Source organism: Coffea eugenioides, chromosome 7 (genome assembly GCF_003713205.1).
Source record: "Coffea eugenioides isolate CCC68of chromosome 7, Ceug_1.0, whole genome shotgun sequence".
Taxonomy (NCBI): domain Eukaryota; kingdom Viridiplantae; phylum Streptophyta; class Magnoliopsida; order Gentianales; family Rubiaceae; genus Coffea; species Coffea eugenioides.
This window is the reverse complement of record NC_040041.1, coordinates 10,808,155-10,829,919: the sequence shown is the minus strand read 5'-3', so window position 1 is coordinate 10,829,919 and position 21,765 is coordinate 10,808,155. Positions and strand designations below refer to the sequence as shown.

Below are 21,765 nucleotides of genomic sequence, written 5' to 3'. Positions count from 1 at the left end.
TAACAAAAAAACATTCAAAATTTATAGGCTCTGTTTGAATAGAAAGGAAGTTATATAGGAAAGCGAGGTAAAGGAAAATGAAAATAAGTTTCTCATACATGTTTGGTTACTAAGAAAAATATCAAGAGAATATGGGAAGTCATTGATAGTTAGTAGCAGTTATTGAAACTTCTGTAAGTAACTAACTATTTTCCTTTAAAATCCTGCAAATTTTGTAGGAGACAAAATGCAAGAAAATTTTTCAACATTCCTGCCAACAAAACATGCATGAAGGAAAAAATAATTGACTTTCCTTCACTTTCCCACACTTTTCTCTGCAAATAAACATATCATAGGAAAGTTATTTTCCTTCTCTTTTCATGTCAAACAAACATTATCTAATTTTTTTCCAATCTGATAAATCTTCTTTAGTTTCCTAGGATGATCCGAACTTAGAATTAATCGTTGGTGAGAATTTGCCTCCAAATGGCAGATAAATTGTTGGCTTTGTGATAGTGGTGTTCACTACTCCCCCCTCCGGTCTCACTTTGATAGTCTTATTTTTCTTTTTCATCCGTCCCAAATTATAGTCTACTTTTAAATTTTTATTTTAAAAAATCTATTTAACTTGTAACTTCTCTAAAATACCCTTATTTAGTGTATTTTGTTATGGTGAATATAACCTACCTCATTCATTAATTGCTTAGATTCATACCTTAAAAAATGCAACTTTCTATAGTATTATTGTTGTAATTAATATAAAGGTATAGTGATTAATCCTACTCCTAATATCAATGTAAGGGTATTTTAAGAAAAGAACAGGCTTGATTCACTCTTTCAACAAAGTTAACTAATTTTTCTTAAATTGTGTGGGAAAAGAAATCAAAACTATTAAAGTGGGATAGAGAGAGTAATACCTATAATAAAGAGTTGGAGAGTAAAACATATGATTACGATGTGTGTAGAAATTTCTATTACTCTCGTTGTCCCACTTTGAAAGTCTTGATTTTTTTCACACAATTTAAGAAAAATTATTTAACTTTATTGAAAGAGTAAATCTAACCTATTATTTTTCTAAAATACCCTTATATCAATATTATCAGTATAACTAACCATTATACCGTTATATTAATAACAATAGTAATATGGATAGAAAGTTGCACCATTCAAAACATGAATCAAAATAATTAATGAATAAGGTAGGTTTATTCAGTGATAGCAAAATATATTATATAAGGGCATTTTAAAGAAGTTAAAAGTTAACTATGTTATTTAATTGGAAAGTGAGCTATATTTGGGACGGATGAAAAAGAAAAATAAAATTATCAAAATGGGATGGAGGGATTATAATTTTACTATAGAACCCGAGGATAGACAGAAGATAAAAGAACGTGTAAGCGAAATGTTTAAATGTCTTTAATTTTTGTGACTAAACGGCAAGTCAATTAATGTTTTTGGCAAGAAAAGACCAAATGTTGCTGTAACATCTCGGGGAGGCGCATTGACTATTGTGGACCGAAAGCTAGGTTCTCTTGGTAAAAGCAAACTGGAAAATACTAAATAGACATGGTCCTATAACAAAAAATTTCAAGTGATTTGTAGTCGGGTATATAACTATTTAGGTCCTTAAGAGTCATACAAACATCTAAAACCTTAAATCATAATATGATTTTCCCTCCAAAAATGGTTAAAATCATGTCTATTTGGAGGGATGAAAATGCCACCAAACTCAGGATATTGTCATCTAATTAGACTTTAGATTTCCTTTTTGTTAGATCTTAAGTCAAGTAAGAATTTGGACTATGAAAGTCTTAATTGTTGAATGAACCTTCCAAAGAATGAAGTAGTTTCAAGGAGTCTCTTTTAATTAACCAATAACAAGAAGATGTTCAATATTAAATTTTATGTACTAATTGAAAAGTTAAATTCTGATGATAGAAGGCGGCAATATTTAATAGCAAGGCCTAAAAAGCCAAAGTTTAGTAGCTCCTCACAAAGTGTAGAGCTCTTACCAATTAACTAACCCCATACAAACAGAAAATGTTATAGCACAAGGTGTTGTTACTATCAACAAACAACACAAAGTTTAGCTATCGTTTAAAGAAAGAGGTCCAAAATGTGAAGTCACTACATCAATGAATTGAGGTTATACGTGATTGATTGCAATCATCTTGCCAGCGTTTGGATGCTTATGATATCACTGCAAATGAGAGTATTCAATATGGCCAGTACTTTATAGCACCTATATTTTCTTACATTTATTTTGTCCCGAGCCATGATATGGTTAAGGGGCTCTACAAATACCAAAATTTATTGCATGAAGCAATACATAGGGATGGCTACTTGCAGTGTAATTTTCCTTTTCTTCTCAGCCTTTTTTCTCTTGTATACTTCTCAACTTGCCATAGTATACTCAACTAATCCAACTGATGGCTTTGTTGAACTCCCATTTAATACATCCTTTTATCACATTCAGAAACCATATGACCTCCCTGTAGACCAAAGATACAGCTTCGTAGATGGAGTCCATAAACTTTGGGTTTACTCCACAGATAACCCTTTGTCTCGGAATAGTCCCACGATGCCACGTACGGAAATTATGATCCAGGTAAATCCCTCGTTTTCTTGTTTTTTTTTGGATTATATTTAATTTCTCATTCACTACTTTAGGTCTTTATGCTTCAGTGCTTTAAATTTTAATGTGGTAATGATTCTTTTGAAAGTCCACACATGTTCCTTTTGCATCTTAACTTTCTTCTTCATTAAAGAATTATCTCTTCGTCTTTTTTTTTAAAGCCGATATTATATATTTTCTTCTATTGTACTGCATAGGGTAATTATAATCTTCTACTGTTATTCCTGGGGAAGCAAGAACTCCAGGTGATAAAGGACTACCTCTGATAGTTTCGAAAAATTATTCTGTTTTTTTCTTCTTTTATCTTTTTCTTCTGTTTCCCTTTTTTCAGGTACATTTTTCTTTTTCAATACAAAAAATCTTAAAACAGAACAAAAAGGAGAAATTTTTTTTTTTTTCATTTAAAATCTTCATGAGTGGCTCTCTTTCATAATCCAGGTATCACTAGCTTGTTCTACGTTGATCATTTTAGCTTACATTCTGATTTTGGATTATCAGTTTTTGGATGTTCTTGTTTGTTTTCGTATTTCGATTATAATTTTTTTAATAGCCAAAAAAGTTAAAATCCATAATCCACCTAAGAGTAGTTTTTACTAATTCTAATTATTCTCTACAATCACTTTCCATAATCGAATTTTGCAAAATCTAGAGCAACTGAAAACAAGGCTATAGATTTCACTTATAGTTATTTTATATCCTTTTTTGTACTTGTAAAATTCCTTGCCGGGTCTCTTTTATTTAATTTTTGTTTGAAGGCAAGAAGGGAAAACTTGTAAACTTCCAGGATCTCTTTTATTGTTTACCACATAACATGGAATTTATTGCAGATCTATTCAATATATAAATGTGAGTCCGCCTGGAAGTACTAGCTTTTGGGTGCAATTCGTTCAATAAACAATCGAAGATGAGAAAAACAAAAAATACAATCATTGTAATAGGGCTCGCCACTACTAAGTACTAAAACACAAATTAAACAGAAGTATTATTGTTTCTTTACCATTTCTCCTAATAACAAGTACACTAATTGAGATGACAAATTTTGAGCTCACTAATTACTTCATTCTTACTGCTTAGGGCTATATTTACTCCTCAGGAGTCTGGCAATTCGAAGGATATGGATTTGTTCCAAATGGAACTTCTGGTGTGTGCATTATGCAAGTCTTTGGAGCAAGCCTACCTCATAACACAACTTTAATGCTTAGGGTATACAATGGATCCCTTACATACTTTGAACAAGCAAACGTACTTGTACACAACATATATGATAGGTGGTTCAGAGTTAATGTAATCCATGAGGTGGCTGCTAGCAAATTGAAGGTTTACATTGATGGGGTTTTCATATTTGAAGCAGCTGGTAGAGGTCGAAACTCACATTATTTCAAGTGTGGAGTGTATTCACAGGTTGGTGACTCTTACTATATGGAGTCACGTTGGAAGGGAATCAAAGTTCTTAAACAAATGTGATTGATTTTCCTTGTAATATTTGTCTTGGATTTAGTTCAGCTTTGCCAAACTACTTCACTTGTCTTTACTTCTTTGGTATTGAGGTAATGGAAAAGGCATTAGTTAGTGCTGGTGAAGTTTGATAAGTGGAAAATACATGAATACTTCAGTCATATCAAAATATTAGTTAAATAGCAGAACGCATTGGAGCAAAACCTGTTATTGGTTAGGTAAAGTGATTGTGTAAACGATTTCAAAGATCCCTCAATTTTTGCTCGAGATTTTATTTGGTCCCTCAACTTTTGAAAGTGTTTATTACGTTCCTCAACTTACAAATTTGGTTTCCAATGGTCCTTCCAAGCCAAATCTGAGTATGTTAATTTTCAGTTTGTCCCCTTAGGTTCGGTTTCATTGTCTATTTTCCTCCTCAAATTTATAATTAAGGCATGTTAGCCCCTTTTATTTGTTTCGATTAATTTGTTATATGGTTAACTAATCTGATTAACAAAAACGAAATGCCTTCTTTTTTAAAAAAAAAAAAATTGTCTGTCCTGGGGATGATTGGAAGGCAAAGCTACACTTAAATGCATCTCACCAAGCTAAGTTGGGATAAGAATAACTTTGGCTATGGTAGGCAGGTTTCAATTGCAAATTTTTCTTTCACCATATTCCTTAATCTAGTAGACCAAATTCAGCATAGGTGGAACTAGAAAAATTAGTTAGAGTGGGAAAATTTTAACATATTTAAAATTTTGTTTTATAACAAAAAATATTATCAAGTTTCAGCAAGGTCAAAAATTTAAATCTACAAAATATTTTTAGAAAATTTTCAATTTCAAGGAAGAAAAACCTAAATTTTCAGAACTTGGTTCAGTGTCACCTCAGCGACCCTTCGTTGTTCCACCCATGAAATTCAGTCACGAAGGACCAGATGAGATGGATACCTTCACCATGTGGTATCTTTTCTTTTTAGACAGCTGCAAAAGATTTTAATTCTAATTCTCCACTCGTGGATTCGTATACTGGTCTCAATCTTCTATTGCTAGGTTCTTTTCATTTGCTGGTTTCTAGGAAAAGGGCAGGGTACTAATTATGTGAGAAAAGATCAGAGGACTGGGGAATATCTTTCATGAATTTGTTCGGGTTCAATTAAAAGAATCTACCTCCCCCACACCCACCCCCCCCCAAAAAAAAAAAAAAACCAACAACCCAAAAAAAAAAACCCATGAAGAAAAGGAAAAAAGATGTTGAAAGAATCCACTGTCCAAACTTATTTGTGATGATGGATATTTAACTTGCATGGATTTTCGTTCAAATGAGTTATTTATCTTTTTTTTTTTTTTTCATAACTTCATTTCATTTTGTAAACTTGATATTACAAGACTTAGATACAGCAGATTCGCTTCCTCTGAGGTCACTTTGGGCTTCCTCTTGGAGCCACATGGGAAAACATACATCCCATTCAACATTTGTTGTTAGCTTGACAGCAAATTTTGCTACACTATGTGCACATCTATTCCCATCTCTATGCACAAAAGAGAAAGTACATTGTTCAAACAAACCTCTCATATTTGCTATATCCTCAAGGATGACCCCGATGCTGTTTTGCTGCTTTTGTTTCTTGTTTAGCATATCCACCACGTCTTTGCAGTCTGATTGAAGCTCAACTGCCCTCCAGTTTGCTTTCCAGGCCATTTGCATTCCCATCCTAATTGCTGCTGCTTCCTCCACCCGTGGCTCACTACGTTTTACTTCAGCTCTTGCCCAGACTTTCATCAGCTCCTCCTTCAGCATTTCTGGCCACAACACCTATACCTGTTCTCTCTAAATTTTGTGAAAATGCAGCATCAGTATTTAGTTTTATCGTACCCCGTGATGGTGGCCTCCATGTCTTAATTCTGCTTGAGATTGTTGTTTGTTGAATGAACTCTCCTGTTATATCTTGTTGGGCTTCTATATACTCATTCCATTCACCCACAGCTTTCTGCATTGTTTCCCTTGGGTCTGTCTCATAAACATCAAAAGCTGTCATGTTCCTTGCCTTCCATATTTGCCAAAGGATATTCACAGTCAGCGCTATGTGGTCGTGTCCTTGCTCCCTAGTTTTTGCTCCTAATATCCCTTCCCACCATCTTACAAAATTTCCTCTCATATCCCTCAACCCATCCCATTGTATGGGTGCAAGTTTCCAGGTCGTTTCAGCCATGTTACAAAAGAACAACATGTGTTCTAACGTTTCCACCTCTTCCCCACAGCTACTACATATTGGACTGCCTTTGCCTGTTCGCTTATGTATTTGCTCATTCACTGGCAGGCTATGATGTAGGCACCTCCATATGAAGTGCTTCAGTTTGTGTTTCAGTTGTAATGCCCATACATTCTTCCAAACTTTGGAGTTCTGTTGAGCATAACTTGTACTTCCTCTATCTCCTTGCCTTCTTTCCTTTTGTTTATGCTTCCTTATTTCCATTGATACATCATATGCAGATTTTACCGTGAACGCACCTGATTTGGTGTATCTCCAATACAAACGATCCTGGCAGCCTGTGAAACTGAGTGGAATAGCTTTGATCTTTTGGATATCCTCTGCTATGAACCACCGGTTCAGTGTTTGCTGGTCCCAAGCTCCATCCACTATCAGCTCATCCACTTTTCTTAGTGTGCACTGTGGTTCCCTTCTAGTCTTAATCCTCCCCTCCTCACTCCCTTGCAACCAGTTATCCTGCCAAATATCAACAGTTCTCCCATCACCTATTATCTTTCCTAGTCCTTTTGTCAGCAGTTGTCTTGTTCCAAAAATACTTTTCCATGTCCACGAAGCTGCTCCAGGAATGTCTTTCTCCCAGTTCTGTGGTTGTGCTAGGTACTTTGCCCTCATAATCTTGCTTACAAGCAAATCTGGACAGGACAGTATTCTCCACAGTTGCTTTGCTAAGAGTGCTTCATTGAACTTTTCCAAGTCCCTAAAACCCAGCCCCCCCTTTCCCTTCACCTGCGACATTTTTTCCCAACTAGTCCAATGTATTTTCCTCTCATTTTCTCCACCTCCCCACCAGAAATTTGCTATCATCTTATTGATATCCTTACATAGCACTTTTGGGAGTTTGAAACATGACATGGTGTACGTGGGCAGTGCCATTGCCACAGACTTAATCAAAATCTCCTTTCCTGCATGGCTAAGCAAATTCCTCTTCCATCCTTGTAGCTTATCTTTCACCTTGTGCCTAATATAGCTGAACACTTGTTGCTTTGATCTCCCTACTAGCATAGGTAGTCCTAGATATCTTCCATTGGCCGCCTCCTTCATATTTCCAAGTTCCGCACAGATTTCCTTCCTTAGCTCATGTTTTGTGTTGGCACTAAAGAAAACTGCTGACTTTTCATAGTTAATGGCCTGTCCTGAAGCTTGTTCATAGACTGCAAACATCTCTTTCATTTGTTTTGCTTCCTGTACGTTAGCTTTACAACAAAAAAGAGAGTCATCAGCAAACAAAAGATGAGACAATTTTGGGCAGTCCTTTCCCACCTTGACCCCTGTTACGACTGCATTGTTGAGTCTCTGATTCATCAAGTTTGATAACCCCTCAGCACAAATAAGAAACAAATACGGGGAGAGGGGATCTCCTTGCCTAATTCCCCTGGAAGGTTTCACATATCCCACTTTTTTGCCATTTACATTAAAAGAATAGACTGCAGTGGTGACACAGTTAAGGATCCATCTTACCCAAGTGGGACAAAAACCCATCTTCATCATCATTCTCCCAAGAAACTGCCACTCTATTCTATCATAGGCCTTTGATAGATCAAGTTTAAGGGTCATGAAACTATTTTTGCCTGTTCTCTTATTTTTCAAAAAATGCATCAGTTCATGTGCAAGGATGACATTATCAAGGATGTGCCTACCCGGGACAAAAGCAGATTGGGCAGGACTAATGCAGTTTGGAATGACTCTTTTTAGCCTGTTTGCCAACACCTTTGCAATAACTCTATAGACAACATTACACAAAGATATAGGTCTATACTGGGACAGGTTAATGGGAGCTTCTACCTTTGGAATCAAGGTCACTATTGTTTCATTCAAAGCTTTTAAAAGATGTCCCCTAGCAAGAAAACTTTGAATAGCCATCACAATATCATTTTTACAAGTATTCCAGTATCTTTGAAAGAACAAAGGGGACATACCATCCGGACCTGGGGCTTTATCCGGGTGCATAGAAAATAAAGCAGCCTTCACTTCCTTTTCATCCACTGGTTTAATCAGTTTTGCATTCATCTCCAATGTGACTGTACAAGGAACACCTTCAGTGACTGCTTCAAAGGCATGCGGTTGAGAGGATGTGTAAACTGTCTTATAAAAATTACATATTTCCTCCTCTATCTCCTGTTCCGTCTCACACCATTTCCCATCTTCCTTTTGCAGACATGAAAGTCTATTCCTTTGCCTCCTAGTTTTTACCCGTGCATGGAAAAAAGCTGTATTTTTATCCCCCTCTCTCAGCCACCTGCACCTTGCCTTTTGTGCCCAGTATGTCTCCTCTTGTTTGTACGCCTGACTCAGCTGCAATTTCAACTCAGCAATCTGCCCCTTCTTCTCCTCATAATTTCCTGCCTTTGCTTCCAGGATCATTTTCTTCAACTCCTTTATCTTTTTTCCAAAATTTATCTTATTTTTCTTATCCCATTGTACTAGACTTCTTTTGCAGTTCTTTATCTTCCTGGTCAGACTGAACATCTTGGAGCCTTGTTGTGGTTCTTCCCATGCTCTATCAATTTCTCCCTGGATTTGGTGATTTTGAGCCCAGCGTTTATCGAAATAGAACCTTCTCCCTTGTTGGCTTTTTTTTGGTATAGTGTCAATCATAAGCAAACTGTGGTCAGAGGCCTCATTTTGAATATGAACACACTTTGCTGATTCAAAATGCATAGCCCAGTTCTGATTTGCTAATGCACGATCTAGCCGTTCTCTTATCTCCTTTCCCTCCCAATGAGAGACCCATGTCCAAGGCTTTCCTTCATAACCTATATCCACTAAAACATTTCGATTCACTAACCCCCTAAAATCAGTGAAGCTCCACTCTGGTCTTTGTCTTCCCCCCCATTTCTCCCCATTTGTCAAGATATCATTAAAATCTCCCGCCATGATCCACCTCTCCCCCCACTGATTCATTTTTCCTTCTAACTCCCTCCATTGGCTTCGTCTCTGTCTATCATCCGTACTAGCATATACTCCAATAAAGGCCCATTCACATCTTGCCTCCATATCCATCATGCGAGCAGTGATGTAAAAACTAGAGACCTCCACTTCTATCATTTTAATCCAGTGTTTCCAAAATAAAGCCAGACCTCCAGCCTTCCCTACTGAATCTACAACAGCACTGTCGTCAAAATTCAACCTCTTTTTTACATTTTCCATAAACTTTTTTTGGTTTTTTGTTTCACTCAAAAATAAAACTCCTGGAGAGTGAAGGTGTATTACCTCCTTAAGTTGGGGAACTGTCAAGGAACTCCCTGCACCTCGACAGTTCCACACCCCTACCTTCATTGACACCTTGGAGGCCCTTCAGGGATTGCCTCCGTCACCCTCAGTAGTGTTTCGAGCTGCATCTCTTTCTTTAACAGCTTTGTCCTTCCTTGCTCCACTGAACCTGAGTCAACCAGCATGTCATCAGGTTCATCAGTTAGTGTAATTTTCCTTTTTTGTCTCAACCTCGGCTGCTCACCTTTCATTGATAACTCTGCTACAGGTACTCTCTTCCCTCTTACTTCCCCTCTAGGGTGTCTAAGCCGTCGCCCAGTTTTCACTTTTTCCTGTTGCTCCCTCTCCTGTTCTGCTTCTTGTTTCCTTTCACCTATACTACTCTCCTCACAAACCTCAGCTCTCGGGCAGTTCTTTACCCCTTCCCTTTCCTCACTTTCACTTACATCAATCCACATTTCCTGTATGTTTGCAGCTTCTGTTTCTCCTACATTCTCTACAAGAGACGTGTTCAAGGGGGTATTCAACTGCTTCTCCTTTCCTATTCCTTCCTCCAACCCATGCCCCTTCCCCTCTAAACTTTCTACTTGTACCCTATCCCTCTGTTGCTCCCACTTCCCCTCCTTTTTTCCTCCCTCTGCTATTTCATCATGCTCTTGCTCCCTAACACTTTTGCTTTGAGTTTTCCCTCGCTCTTCCCTTTCCGAACTAGCCCTCCTCTTATCTGATCCCGCATTCACTAACACCAAACCTCGAGTTGGAGCTTCTTTTTGTCCTTCCCTATCTGGCACCCTTTCTCCCCCTGACATGCGCATGGGAGACGTCATTATATTTCCTGCTTTCAGCCACGCGCCATATTGCCCATCTCTCATTGTGACTCCATTTTTCTCTTCAAAAGAACATGATTTATCACTATGTCCAATCACCCCACATCTGTAGCAAAAATCCGGACATCTCTCGTACTTAAATTCTGCCCATACCTCCACCCCATTGTGCTTGACCGGCAGGCCTCTTAACAGGGGTTGAGATATGTCTACCTCTGCCAAAATTTTCATATGTTTTCCTTCTTTTCCACCCCCTGAAGGGATAAGCACCTCCTTCACTGCTTGGAAAACTTCCCCAATTTTAAAACCTGATGCTCTGCATAACCAATGAATTGGAAGGTGCCACACCTGTACCCACATCTGTGAGGTATTAAAACTGTCTGGGTCCTTTTCAATTCCCTCACTCCATGGCTTTATTACTAGAAGCTGGTTGTCCAAAACCCAGGGTCTACCGTTCATCGCTTTCTCCTTATCTTTTTCCTCTTCAAAGCTGAACTGGAACACATTTGGACCCAGCTCCGTCACTCGCATGTTCCTAGGATATCCCCATACGTGGTTGGTAAAGTTCTTTACTCCAGTGAAATTTGCAATTTTTTCACCTATAATTCTCCCCACCAAACTGAGTTTACACTCCTCCGTCCCTACCTCAACATCATCCCAGCTTAGATCTACTGCCTCTACTTCCTTTTCCCCCAAATCAAATTTTTGGAAAGCTCTGTACAGTGGGTCCGCCATAAGTTGCACTGCAAAGGTCCTTGTACAGTCACTATGGCTGAATGCAAAGTTCAGATTTTAAACTGCGGAGACAAGGTATGCTGACCACCTTATCTTCAGCACCTACACAATGTAGCTTCAAAAACAAGGCAAAAACAGGCAAAGACTATGAAAACAGAGGTTCGCCCCTGACAACGACAACAAGGGTTGTAAAAGAGACTCTTTTTTGTTTTTTAAGGGTTTTGAAAAACCAAAAAGTTACTGCCAGAGAAAACCTTAAATATGAGAGAAACAAGCAGAAATCATTAAACTTCCCTTTCTGTCGGTTGCACTTCCACTAAGAGAGGTGCTTCCTGATTTCAGACAGAGTTAAGACCTTCACCGCAAACAAGGCCCACCTCCGACAACTTCCTTTTTTACTTATTGCGGGGGAAGTAAATTCTACACATAAGATAAAGTGGTCCTGGAAATAAAGCTCCAAAGTACAGCATTTAACAAATGTGGTTGAAGAAATCACTAAGAAAAGGCAACTTTTGGAATTTTCTGAGGCTCCCACACCGGGAAGAAGAGCTCTCTGTTTTAGAGAGAGAAATAGCCTCTACTAGAGAGAGGTTTCCTATTTTTAAATGAGTTATTTATCTGGATAGTTAGCTCTTGGCTCTAAATTCCTATGAAGAGATAATAGTGATTTGAACATAAAGGAATTCTCTGTTGACAACAAAGCTTCAAAATGAATATTTCAGCCAGCACCTTTAACTATATATATAGAACCATGAAACTCCTATTCTTCCATCGTCACTGCATTAAGGCATATTTAATCTTCTAGTTAACTTAATTAGTAAGCAGTAATGGCAGCTTCTTCCATCAAGATTTTTGATACTTCGGAGTCTGTTGATCCCACTGTAGGCTTCATCTCACTTCCTCTAAAGAAATCAAATTTCCAAATCCAAAGGCCTTATGACATACCAGAAGATCAACGTTATTCCTTCATTGATGGAGTGCATAAATTGTGGGTTTTCAAGACTGATAAACCTCATTCTCCTGAAAGTCACACTAAACCTCGTACAGAAATCCGTATACTTGTAAGTATATATTCTGCAGTATATACAAATTTATTTATGTGTATATACAAATTCCATCATATGTATATATATACCCTTGACAAGATATGAAACAGAATCAGAATTTTTCATCACAATTCTTCTGTTTTTTGTCTTTTTTTTTTGGGTTGTATAGAGTATAGTGATGTATTTAGAGTCTTTGTATTCCTTGTACGTTTTTTTTTTTTTTGATGAATAAAAGAGAAAAGTCTGCTTTTGAAAAAAGAAGATATAAAACAGAAGGATTGTGATGAAATTGATAATTATTTCTGCCAATAATGGTCCCTTTTTTCTTTAATATTTTTTCTCGAACGTTCAAATTTTTTATATGGGCAATAATGTTTAGAAAATTAGTGAAATAAGTGACAAAGTGAGATATATACGAAATTAGAGGTTACTTTTTTTGTCCATTAATAATTAAGGGCATCATATATATCATATAATTGAGAATTTAGTTCAATTTAGCACATATATGGAATATTTAACTTTACCCCTATTTTTTCTAAAAAAAGAAAAAACCACATTTATGTGTTGAGGGATTAGACATAGACTCTGACCTGTTTATTAAGACATTTTTATAGAGTACATCATAAAGATGAATACACCTCTTAGTTTTGACTAATTGAAAATCTGATAAACTTTAAATAGTCTCAACATGTTCCACAGTTACAGAAATTTTAACTTTACACCTTCTTTTATTGTTACAGAACACATTTAAGCTAGAAATTTTGGCTAATTTACATGTCAGGGTTATGATTACTCTTCTGGAATTTGGCAATTCGAAGGATACGGATTTGTTCCAAATGGAACTTCTGGTGTGTGCATAATGCAAGTGTTTGGAGCAAGCCCACCTCATGCCTCAACTTTAATGCTTAGGGTCTACAATGGATCCCTCTCATATTATAGAGCTCCTCTCCTAGCTGTTCCCAACATCTGTGATAGGTGGTTTCGTCTCAATGTAATTCATGATGTTCATGCTGGGAATCTAACGGTTTTCATTGATGGGATTCAAGTGCTTGAAGAAGCACGAGGAAGAGGTGGAAAGTCCCATTACTTCAAGTTTGGTGTATATGAACAAGATGATCCTTCTAACTACATGGAGTCCCAGTGGAAGGGCATCAAAGTTCTCAAAAAAATGTGACTTGTTACTTCTGTGACCTGTGTACTGTTCTTGGTTTAAGTGAGCATATCTATGCCCATTTTCCCTCTTGTTTTTTTGTGAATTTTTGAAGGCGTAAATTATGAATAACCCACTTGTGGTTTCTACCATTATCGTCCCGTTGTTTTAAAATGACCACATAATGTATATGTGGTTTCAAAGAAAGTGGAATATAGAGAAAAGTATAGGGTATTCAAGAACGAATGAACGAGAAATCAAAATACACGCAACAACAAGGAAACAAAGTCTTCTTAGTTCTTTGTTGGTTAATTTCTAAATTTAAGGTCTTGATTTTAGAAAACCAGGAGGAACCAAGCCAAACTGAATTTATTTAATTCTGACAGCACACTACTTCTTGGAGAATTGTATGTTGTTTAGGTTGGATTTGCTTAATTAATTGGTGATTTGTGCCTTTACTTAACCAATTATAACAATTCGATAAAAAAAAAAAAAGTTTTAGTCATTATTCTTGTGGTAGCTAATAGCTATTAACTCAAACGGGGACTCATTTCCATAGCAGCGGGTTATTTACTTGAGGAATATAATTCAGAAATTGCGAGGAACGAAATTATAAGACTACCTTATTAAACTAAAACACAAGGTAATCGAGCCCACTGGTCGAGTTTTGGTTTGAGCGTAATTAATTTGGATTCTTCCTTTGATCGGAAAATATTCACTTAAGAATTGATAATTTGTATTTGCAAAAAATGAGCAATTCGGCCGAAAGAAAAATATGGTACTCCTACCATATAATAAGTAAACGAATGTTATCAGTTGGTCAAAAATTTTCAAACAAAAAATACATTTTGATTTGATTACTCCAAACCAATAGAAGAACATTATAGAGAATATCAAGATCAATAAGGAACAAAAGGAAACGACCAAATCTTGTCCATTGTCTATGAAAAGCCTATGTATGCATTTGGTCATGAAATTTTTAATTGCTCATTACTGGTAATAGTATAAGACAAGAAATTTTTTTTTCGAAAACATTATTATTCTAATTCGTCCCATTAAACTAAGTTTGATTGAAATATTCTAATTTTTATTATTTCAACTTACTGCATTTGCATTTTCTTCTGGGGATATCTAAAAAATTATGTTATCCACGAAGACGTATATGAATAAAGTAGACATCCAAATGCAAAATGGCAGAAATTCATGGCTGTGATGTCTGTGGCAGTAATTTTCGAATTTTATGCTGTCGAATAGTCCTAATCTGGAGAGAGCGTTTTGTCGCCAATGGTGTGAAAGTGTTTAAAGAATGCTGTAATTATTTTGTTTTTTCCCCGTATCCCCTGATTTGATGAACAACAACGTTGTTTACCAATTCGTCCTGTTTATCTCGATCCATCTAAGTTTCTTAATAAAACCAACTGCAAATATACTTCCTTTTTTGTTCAGTTGACCAATTGGGGTGTCTTGAATGGGTTGCTTTCAACTTTCAAGACCCGCATTTTCTTGATTGTGCGTGGATTGAGGGGTATGCACCCTAATAGTTGTTGCCGTATTATTTGTAGCCTGCCCCCAGACAAATTGGAATGGAAGTTGCATGCATTATTTGAGTCTTAAAGTCAAGCATTTTTCATTCTGTAAATTCTTTTGTAAAGGCAAGAATATCTTCTAACAAGACAACTTTCTCTTTTTCCAATAAATACTTTAATTTCAAGACAGAAAAGAAACCCCTTAACATTTAGTTTGCAGTATTCTATGGTGAATATGCTCGGCAGTTATCTTCACTGTCAGATACAGAGTTCAAATCTTGTGCCTAACAATTGAGGGTAGGAAGGACGTAAAGCTGTTAATTTCATTTTTTTTTTTTGTGATTTGGATTTTGAGGACCAAAAAAAAAATTACCCTAGTTGAGTAACATACTTTAATTTGAATTCCTTAACAAACAATCTCGTTTTATATGCCACAATTGTCTAATTTGCTCGATATCTTTTTTAGTATAATTTTAACTACTATATTTTCCTGACTCTCTGGTTAATAGGGGATCATTGTCTCGCATGTCTTAACTATATACACGAGCAGATCTTCACTATTTGGTTCCGCTCTTCTTATGAAACACTTTCAAAATGGTACTCCTACTCCGCTTTTTTTAGAGTAAATCTTATATATATATTGACGATATATACACTATCACGATTGGATATATGATACATATGCAAAATTTGAGTTTCAAATTTAAATTTGAATTATGTGTCATGCATCTAATAGTAAAAGTGTATACGCTGTTAATATATAAAAAAATTAATCCTTTTTTTAATACACCTTTATGCAAAAAAAGTTTTATAGTCAATGATGGAGTCAGAACCTTTGGTCAGTGAAGACAATATTATACATTAAAAATGATAAAATTACTGTGCAATGAGATATTTTGATTTGAAATTATGTATTTATTTTAAGTCATTTTTACATTTTTATAAATTTGTTACTTATTCAAGTAGTATTACTTTTTTTTCTTTAATTAGCTTGAAACAATTGTACCGAAAGGAGAGATGTCTAAAGTTATTGGTTATTTGGGGAATAGGATTTTTCAAAATATAGGTGGGGAATTTCAAGGGAGAAGGATATTTCTTAGAATTGAGGGGAGCAATCGTGACAAAAATCTAAAAACTCTGTAAATTTTTTATGATTATTCTATAAACTCTGCAAAATTGTTAATGTAGCTCTGCACCCTCAATATAGCAATTTTTTTTTTAAAAAAAAAAAAAGACACCAACACAAGAATCTAACTAGAGCCTTAGTATCTTATTTGATAGAAAGCAGTAACATTAAAACCTTAATATAATGTATACCTCAAAGGAAACATTGTAAGTTTGATTCTGTTCTCCAACAATTTGGTTTCTTCCAAATACTTTGTAAATCCTCTGACTGAAATTTTGTCACATACCACAACTGAAACATCAACCGAACGTAAAGAATTCTTCAGTAAAAAGAAAGGTTAATTGCCTCTGGATTTCACCCCATGAGAATATATAATAGACCAATGAATGCAATGGCATAATTAATCTGCACCTTCAATTGTAGGCTGCCTATAAATCTCAGGCCCTGATTAGCTTTTCTCTTCCATCGACATTTCATCTAAAACAAACTCAATGGCCTCCTCTCCTCAGCTTTTAACCACTTTCTTGTTCACCCTTTTCATCAATGTAACAATATATCACAAAACAGAAGCTTTGAAGGTTGTTGATCCAACTGATGGCTTCATTTCTCTTCCATTAAATCAATCAAACTTTGAAATTCAAAGACCTTATAACGTGCCAGTAGATCAGAGATATTCGTACGTTGATGGAGTTCATAAAATGTGGGTTTTCGATACCGATAAACCTCATTTTCCTGCGAGCAATACCAGACCTCGTACTGAACTTCGAATAGAGGTAAGTTTACATATTGCAGCTAAATTTATGATTGCCATAGTGGTCAAGTTTTATATGGAACAAAAAAAAGGGCAAATTACATTTTAGCCTCCTGTGGTTTTCGCAAAAACCACATAACCCCCCATGATTCAAAAAGCTATACATAAACTCCCTGTGATTTGGGTTGAACTGTCAAATAGACGGAAAACATGAATCGTGACGATTCGTGGGCAAAACGCGCTGATTGTACTGATAGCAGTCAGAAACATTCCCATATTACCCCTAAAAACATTTCCATATTACCCCTAAAAGCTTCTTCTTTTTTTCGGGCTTGATATTGAATCCTCATGTTTGCAATTCTGGGAGAGTTTGTTCTGAGCTTGAGACCCCCGGCCCCGGTGATGACGGACTCACCAAAATTGTTGCCGCCGGAGGACTTTGAATAATCATATTCTGGGAGAGTTTTTATTGTTAGATTACTGTCAGTTTGCAATTCTGGGAGAGTTTTTATTGTTGCCGCCGGAAGTCCTCATATTACTCCTACTCCCCGAGCATTATTACTCCTACTCCTAAGAATGTCATCCTTGGCCACTTTGACGGACAAAGACCGGTACTCACTTCCCTTCAGCCTACAACTTGGCTCATAATCCCCTTCTTCTCTCTCCTTGCTGATGTTGCTGCGGGGTGGCTTATTAGTCATAATTGGAGGGAGATCGAGTATTTCAGAAACTTCAATGCTGAAACCCCCGAGCTTAGCAGCCGAACAAGGCTCACTAACATTTTTTATCAATTCTGGTTGGTTCAAGAGAGCCTTGTTTTCGACTGATTTGCACAGACAAGAAGCTGACCCTGAGACCATGCCCTGGACAGTTGTTTCGGCAGGGGTGCCGCGGGTAGAGCAAAATTCAAAATGCTCAAGTGCATCACTGATTTATTAAAGTCTGAAGCCCGATAGTTTCTGTTCAAAATACTCAAGTGCATCTTATATGCTAAACTGATGTAAAAAAACTTACCAGATGCAACAATAGCTTTCATGAAACTCTTTCACTGCTGCTTTTTGATCTTCAATGGTAAATCTACGGTTTTAATTTTGTGGGTTAAATTTTCTCTCCTTCATTCGGGGTCATGTTTTTTCTCTCTCTTTCTCACGACAAAGACCAGAACAAGGGAGAATCTGACTTCATCTGCTTCCTTTTTGTATTTATATTAGGGTAATTTGGACATTTTGCCCAGGAATCGTCATGATTCGTGCTTTCCGTCTATTTGACAGTTCAACCCAAACCACAGGGAGTTTATGTATAGCTTTTTGAATCATGGGGGGTTATGTGGCTTTTGCGAAAACCACAGGAGGTTAAAATGTAATTTGCCCAAAAAAAAAGGTAGCAAGTCTGCATATGTTTTGTAAAAGCAATTACGTATGGTGCTTATCTGAAAATTTAAGGGTAAATTCTGAAATTGGACTTTCTCTAACACAAACAAGTTTTGCACCTTTTGAATTTTGAAGCACACAGCGTGATCATTTCACTAGTTCATAGGCTTCGAGGCACAAGGCTTGAAATCATTGATCAAGTTAATTAATTACAAAGAGATCACTGTAAAGTAGTGAAGGGTTTTGAGCTTGTTCTTGATTGTTTGTTAAAGTTAATTGTGAAAAGTAATTATAGAGAATAATGAAAATTAATCAAAACTAGTCTTCGGTATTAAATTCTTTGCTATTAGAAAAATATAAAACCTAGACGCAAAAGTACTAGACGAGAACATCAACCAAAAAAAGAAAATTGATCATTAAAAATCAAAATATATAATCAGATGAAATAATCAAACAATAAACAGCTCCTCGTCAAGGGTCGTATCAATTATTGAGAGCCAAAATCCGAATCTAAAGGAAAGAAGGGAGGAAAACATCCTAAGACCTATGAGCTTTCGAAGACAAGACAATCACTTTTTGTTTTATCAAATACATAATCTTCTTCTGTGTTTTGCGAAACCATGTACATAGTTGGTATAACCTGTCTCCTAAAGTCCATATAGCAGCTTAAAGAAATAAAAGTAACATGTATCTCTAACATTTTGTTTTTCACCCTTTCTTTTTTGTAGACCTTGTACAGATTAAAAGAAACATGGTGATTATCTTTTTCTCACTAATTTGCTTTCAGGGTTACGATTACTCTTCGGGGGTTTGGCAATTTGAAGGTTATGGATATGTGCCATCTGGAACATCTGGTGTGTGCATCATGCAAGTCTTTGGAGCACAGCTTCATGCTACGACTCTAATGCTTAGAGTTTACAATGGAAACCTCTCATACTATAAAAATCCTGTCATAGTCCCTAACATCGACAACAGGTGGTTCAAACTCAATGTAATTCATGATGTGGAAGCTAGCAAAGTCACAGTTTTCATTGATGGAGTCCAAATGTTTGAAACTGATGGGAGAGGTGGAAGTGACCATTTCTTCAAGTGTGGAGTTTATACACAAGATGATGCCTCTCATCGCATGGAGTCACGTTGGAAAGGAATCAAAATTCTTAAAAAAGATTAATTTATTAACGACAAGAAATGTGCTATTGATGCTTTTTTGGTTGTAATCCAAATCAATATGTCTATCTTTTGATGTTTTCCTTAACTATATATATATATATAATTGCTATAGTCCATGAACATTTTCTTTTAGACAGTGTATGATTTTCATTCTCCTCTTTTTGTTTTTCATTTTTGAAGGGTTAAAATAGAGAGGAGAGTAAGCTATCATCTATATAGCAACAAATAAGTTCAGTGTAATTTCTAATCAATACACGGTTTGTGTTTGTAGACATTGAACGAAAAATTATGTCAATCCAGATCAATTGAGTACTTAACATGTTTAATAATGATCTTTGACCAACGAAAATGTTCTGAATAAGATTGTGAAGTATACTATCTAAATAAGATTGGTGGGAAATTATTGTTCAATTAGTGTTATCAAGTCAAAGACTAAGTAGGAGGAGGATTGGATTGGTTGTAAGTTGAGCAAAGTTACGAGTAAGAGATCTTGAGTTTCGATCCTCTTAAAAAAAAAATTCAAAGACTAAGTACTTGGTCACTAACCCAAATAAAATTTTTCTTACATTTACCATTTCTAAAGTCCATAAAATAGTTAGGTGAACTAAGTTCATGACTCCACTTATAGACCTATAAATAAGTTTGTCCATAATTGCTACATTTAGGCATCTTTCAAAATCCACCAACCCTTAGTTAACATTTGATAGTTTCATGCTACCATACTTGGTCATGTGTCATCAGTGGCACGAGAACGTATTTTACAGCTTGACCTTGGATCTCAAGGTGATTTGATTGAGAAAGTCTTGCATATTTTGGTTAGAGGAACCGGCTAGTGCCACGGCTTCCTCAGCCTTCTTCTTCCACTTCAACGCACTCTCTTTAATCTCTGCTGCCTTCGGACCACATGTGGCCTCGACCAAACAGTTTTCCACCTCTTCCTTTGGAATAATTTTGTCCTCCGCCACTCCTCTACACATCCTTATCCCAACTCTAAATTCATCGACCAAGTACTTGGCATTGGTGACTTGATCACCCCAGTGGGGAAAAGCTAAAACCGGCACTCCACAAGCAAGTGCCTCCAGAGTCGAGTTCCATCCACAATGAGTCAAAAAGCAGGAAATGGAAGGATGTGCCAACACTTGTTGCTGTGGACTCCATTGCACTACCTTCCCTTTATCACCAACCTTTTCCCAGAAACCATCTGGTAAAACATGTGGCTTGCTGGAGTATAGTTTCTCGGGCGGCTTCATCACCCACAAGAATGAGACCCCAGAATTCAGCAATCCATATGCAATCTCCGTGACTTGTTCTTGCTTCAAGAAAACGACGCTTCCAAAAGAGATGTACACGACAGAAGACGGTGGCTTTGAGTCGAGCCACCCCATGCAGTCATCAGCCTTCAAAATATCAACACTTATATTTGAGCTTGAGACTTTGGGATTGATGAACAATGGCCCTATAGGCTTGACTGGGCAAAGCTCTGACATATAGTCAAGGAGATCATCTTCAAGCTCCTGGAAAGTATCCATCAATATGCAAATACTTTTCGATAGGTTCTTGATCTGGCCCAAGATGGCCTTGATCATAACTGGTTTTGGGTTGAAACTTGAAAGGATGTAAGAGACTCGGTATCTCATCGTGCATCAGCACAGGCATGGAGGGCAGTTGAACATCGATTTGGGGTTCAGCTTGAGTGGGGAAAGGAACAAGGCCATGGTGATAGTGGTAAAAAGCTGAAAAGCAGGCACAAGACTCGATCCAAAATGCAGCACTAGGGATGTGAAGGGTCTCGGCTATATCACAAACCCAAGGAACAAAAATGCTGTAAATTAGGCAAGAAACAGGGCGACCTTCTCCCTCTTGTTTCTTGATCAGTTCAGGGAGTTTTTGCTTGCCAATGAACTCAAGATGAAGAATGTACAGGTCATAGTCACTAATCACTTCTGTTTCGTCATCAAAGAATTCAAACCTGATCATTCCATCACCGACTGGGGTCGGCTCATCAGTACTGATATTATTATTGGCCTTTCTAATTTGTGCACCAATGATCTCTGGTGCTGAAAGGGTCACCAGAAGACCATTTGAAGCAAGAAGCTTGCCTAGTCTGAGCAGAGGATTAACATGTCCTTGCCCTGCAAACGACACTAGAAAAACATGAGGGTTAGGAAAAAGACTATTGCAGCTTTCAGAATCCATTTTTCAGAGCTTTTACTTTCGTAAATTACTCAGCAAAATGAAAAGAGAGAAGGGAGATGAGATTGACTATATAATAATACAGTTGCTTGCTATGCCTGCAAAGGATTTGCCTTGATATTTATAACTTCATATTGCTATGGAAATATCTATTCATCTCATTTAATTTTTCACAAATATTACTGCCCCCTTTTCCTTTTTTTGTTCCTCAAACATGTTATAAATATTGATCAGCTTCAAGTACTGATCTTCCACTAAATTGAACATTACTGCAAAAGAATTAATGTATTTTATACCATGTAACAAATTAAATAGAACGGATAGAGTACAAGTTTAACTGT

The 21,765-nt window shown here is 36.6% G+C and overlaps 3 protein-coding genes and 1 pseudogene across 3 annotated transcripts; 3 read left to right on the top strand and 1 right to left on the bottom strand.

The window, feature by feature from the left end:
• The first annotated feature begins 2,314 nt into the window (after positions 1-2,314).
• Positions 2,315-4,078, top strand: LOC113776854 (citrate-binding protein-like). Its single transcript, XM_027321909.1, has 2 exons — positions 2,315-2,587; positions 3,689-4,078. The coding sequence occupies exons 1-2, from the start codon at positions 2,315-2,317 to the stop codon at positions 4,076-4,078; spliced, it is 663 nt and encodes a 220-aa protein (XP_027177710.1).
• A 7,839-nt stretch (positions 4,079-11,917) lies between these two features.
• On the top strand, positions 11,918-13,328 carry LOC113778828 (citrate-binding protein-like). The gene is made up of 2 exons (XM_027324331.1): positions 11,918-12,153; positions 12,920-13,328. The coding sequence occupies exons 1-2, from the start codon at positions 11,920-11,922 to the stop codon at positions 13,310-13,312; spliced, it is 627 nt and encodes a 208-aa protein (XP_027180132.1). The 5' UTR covers positions 11,918-11,919; the 3' UTR covers positions 13,313-13,328.
• Positions 13,329-16,431: 3,103 nt separating this feature from the next.
• On the top strand, positions 16,432-19,232 carry LOC113776853 (citrate-binding protein-like). Its single transcript, XM_027321908.1, has 2 exons — positions 16,432-16,713; positions 18,849-19,232. Exons 1-2 carry the CDS (start codon positions 16,432-16,434, stop codon positions 19,230-19,232), a joined length of 666 nt encoding a protein of 221 aa, XP_027177709.1.
• A 757-nt stretch (positions 19,233-19,989) lies between these two features.
• LOC113776852 lies at positions 19,990-21,427 on the bottom strand (annotated as a pseudogene).
• Between the last annotated feature and the right edge of the window lie 338 nt (positions 21,428-21,765).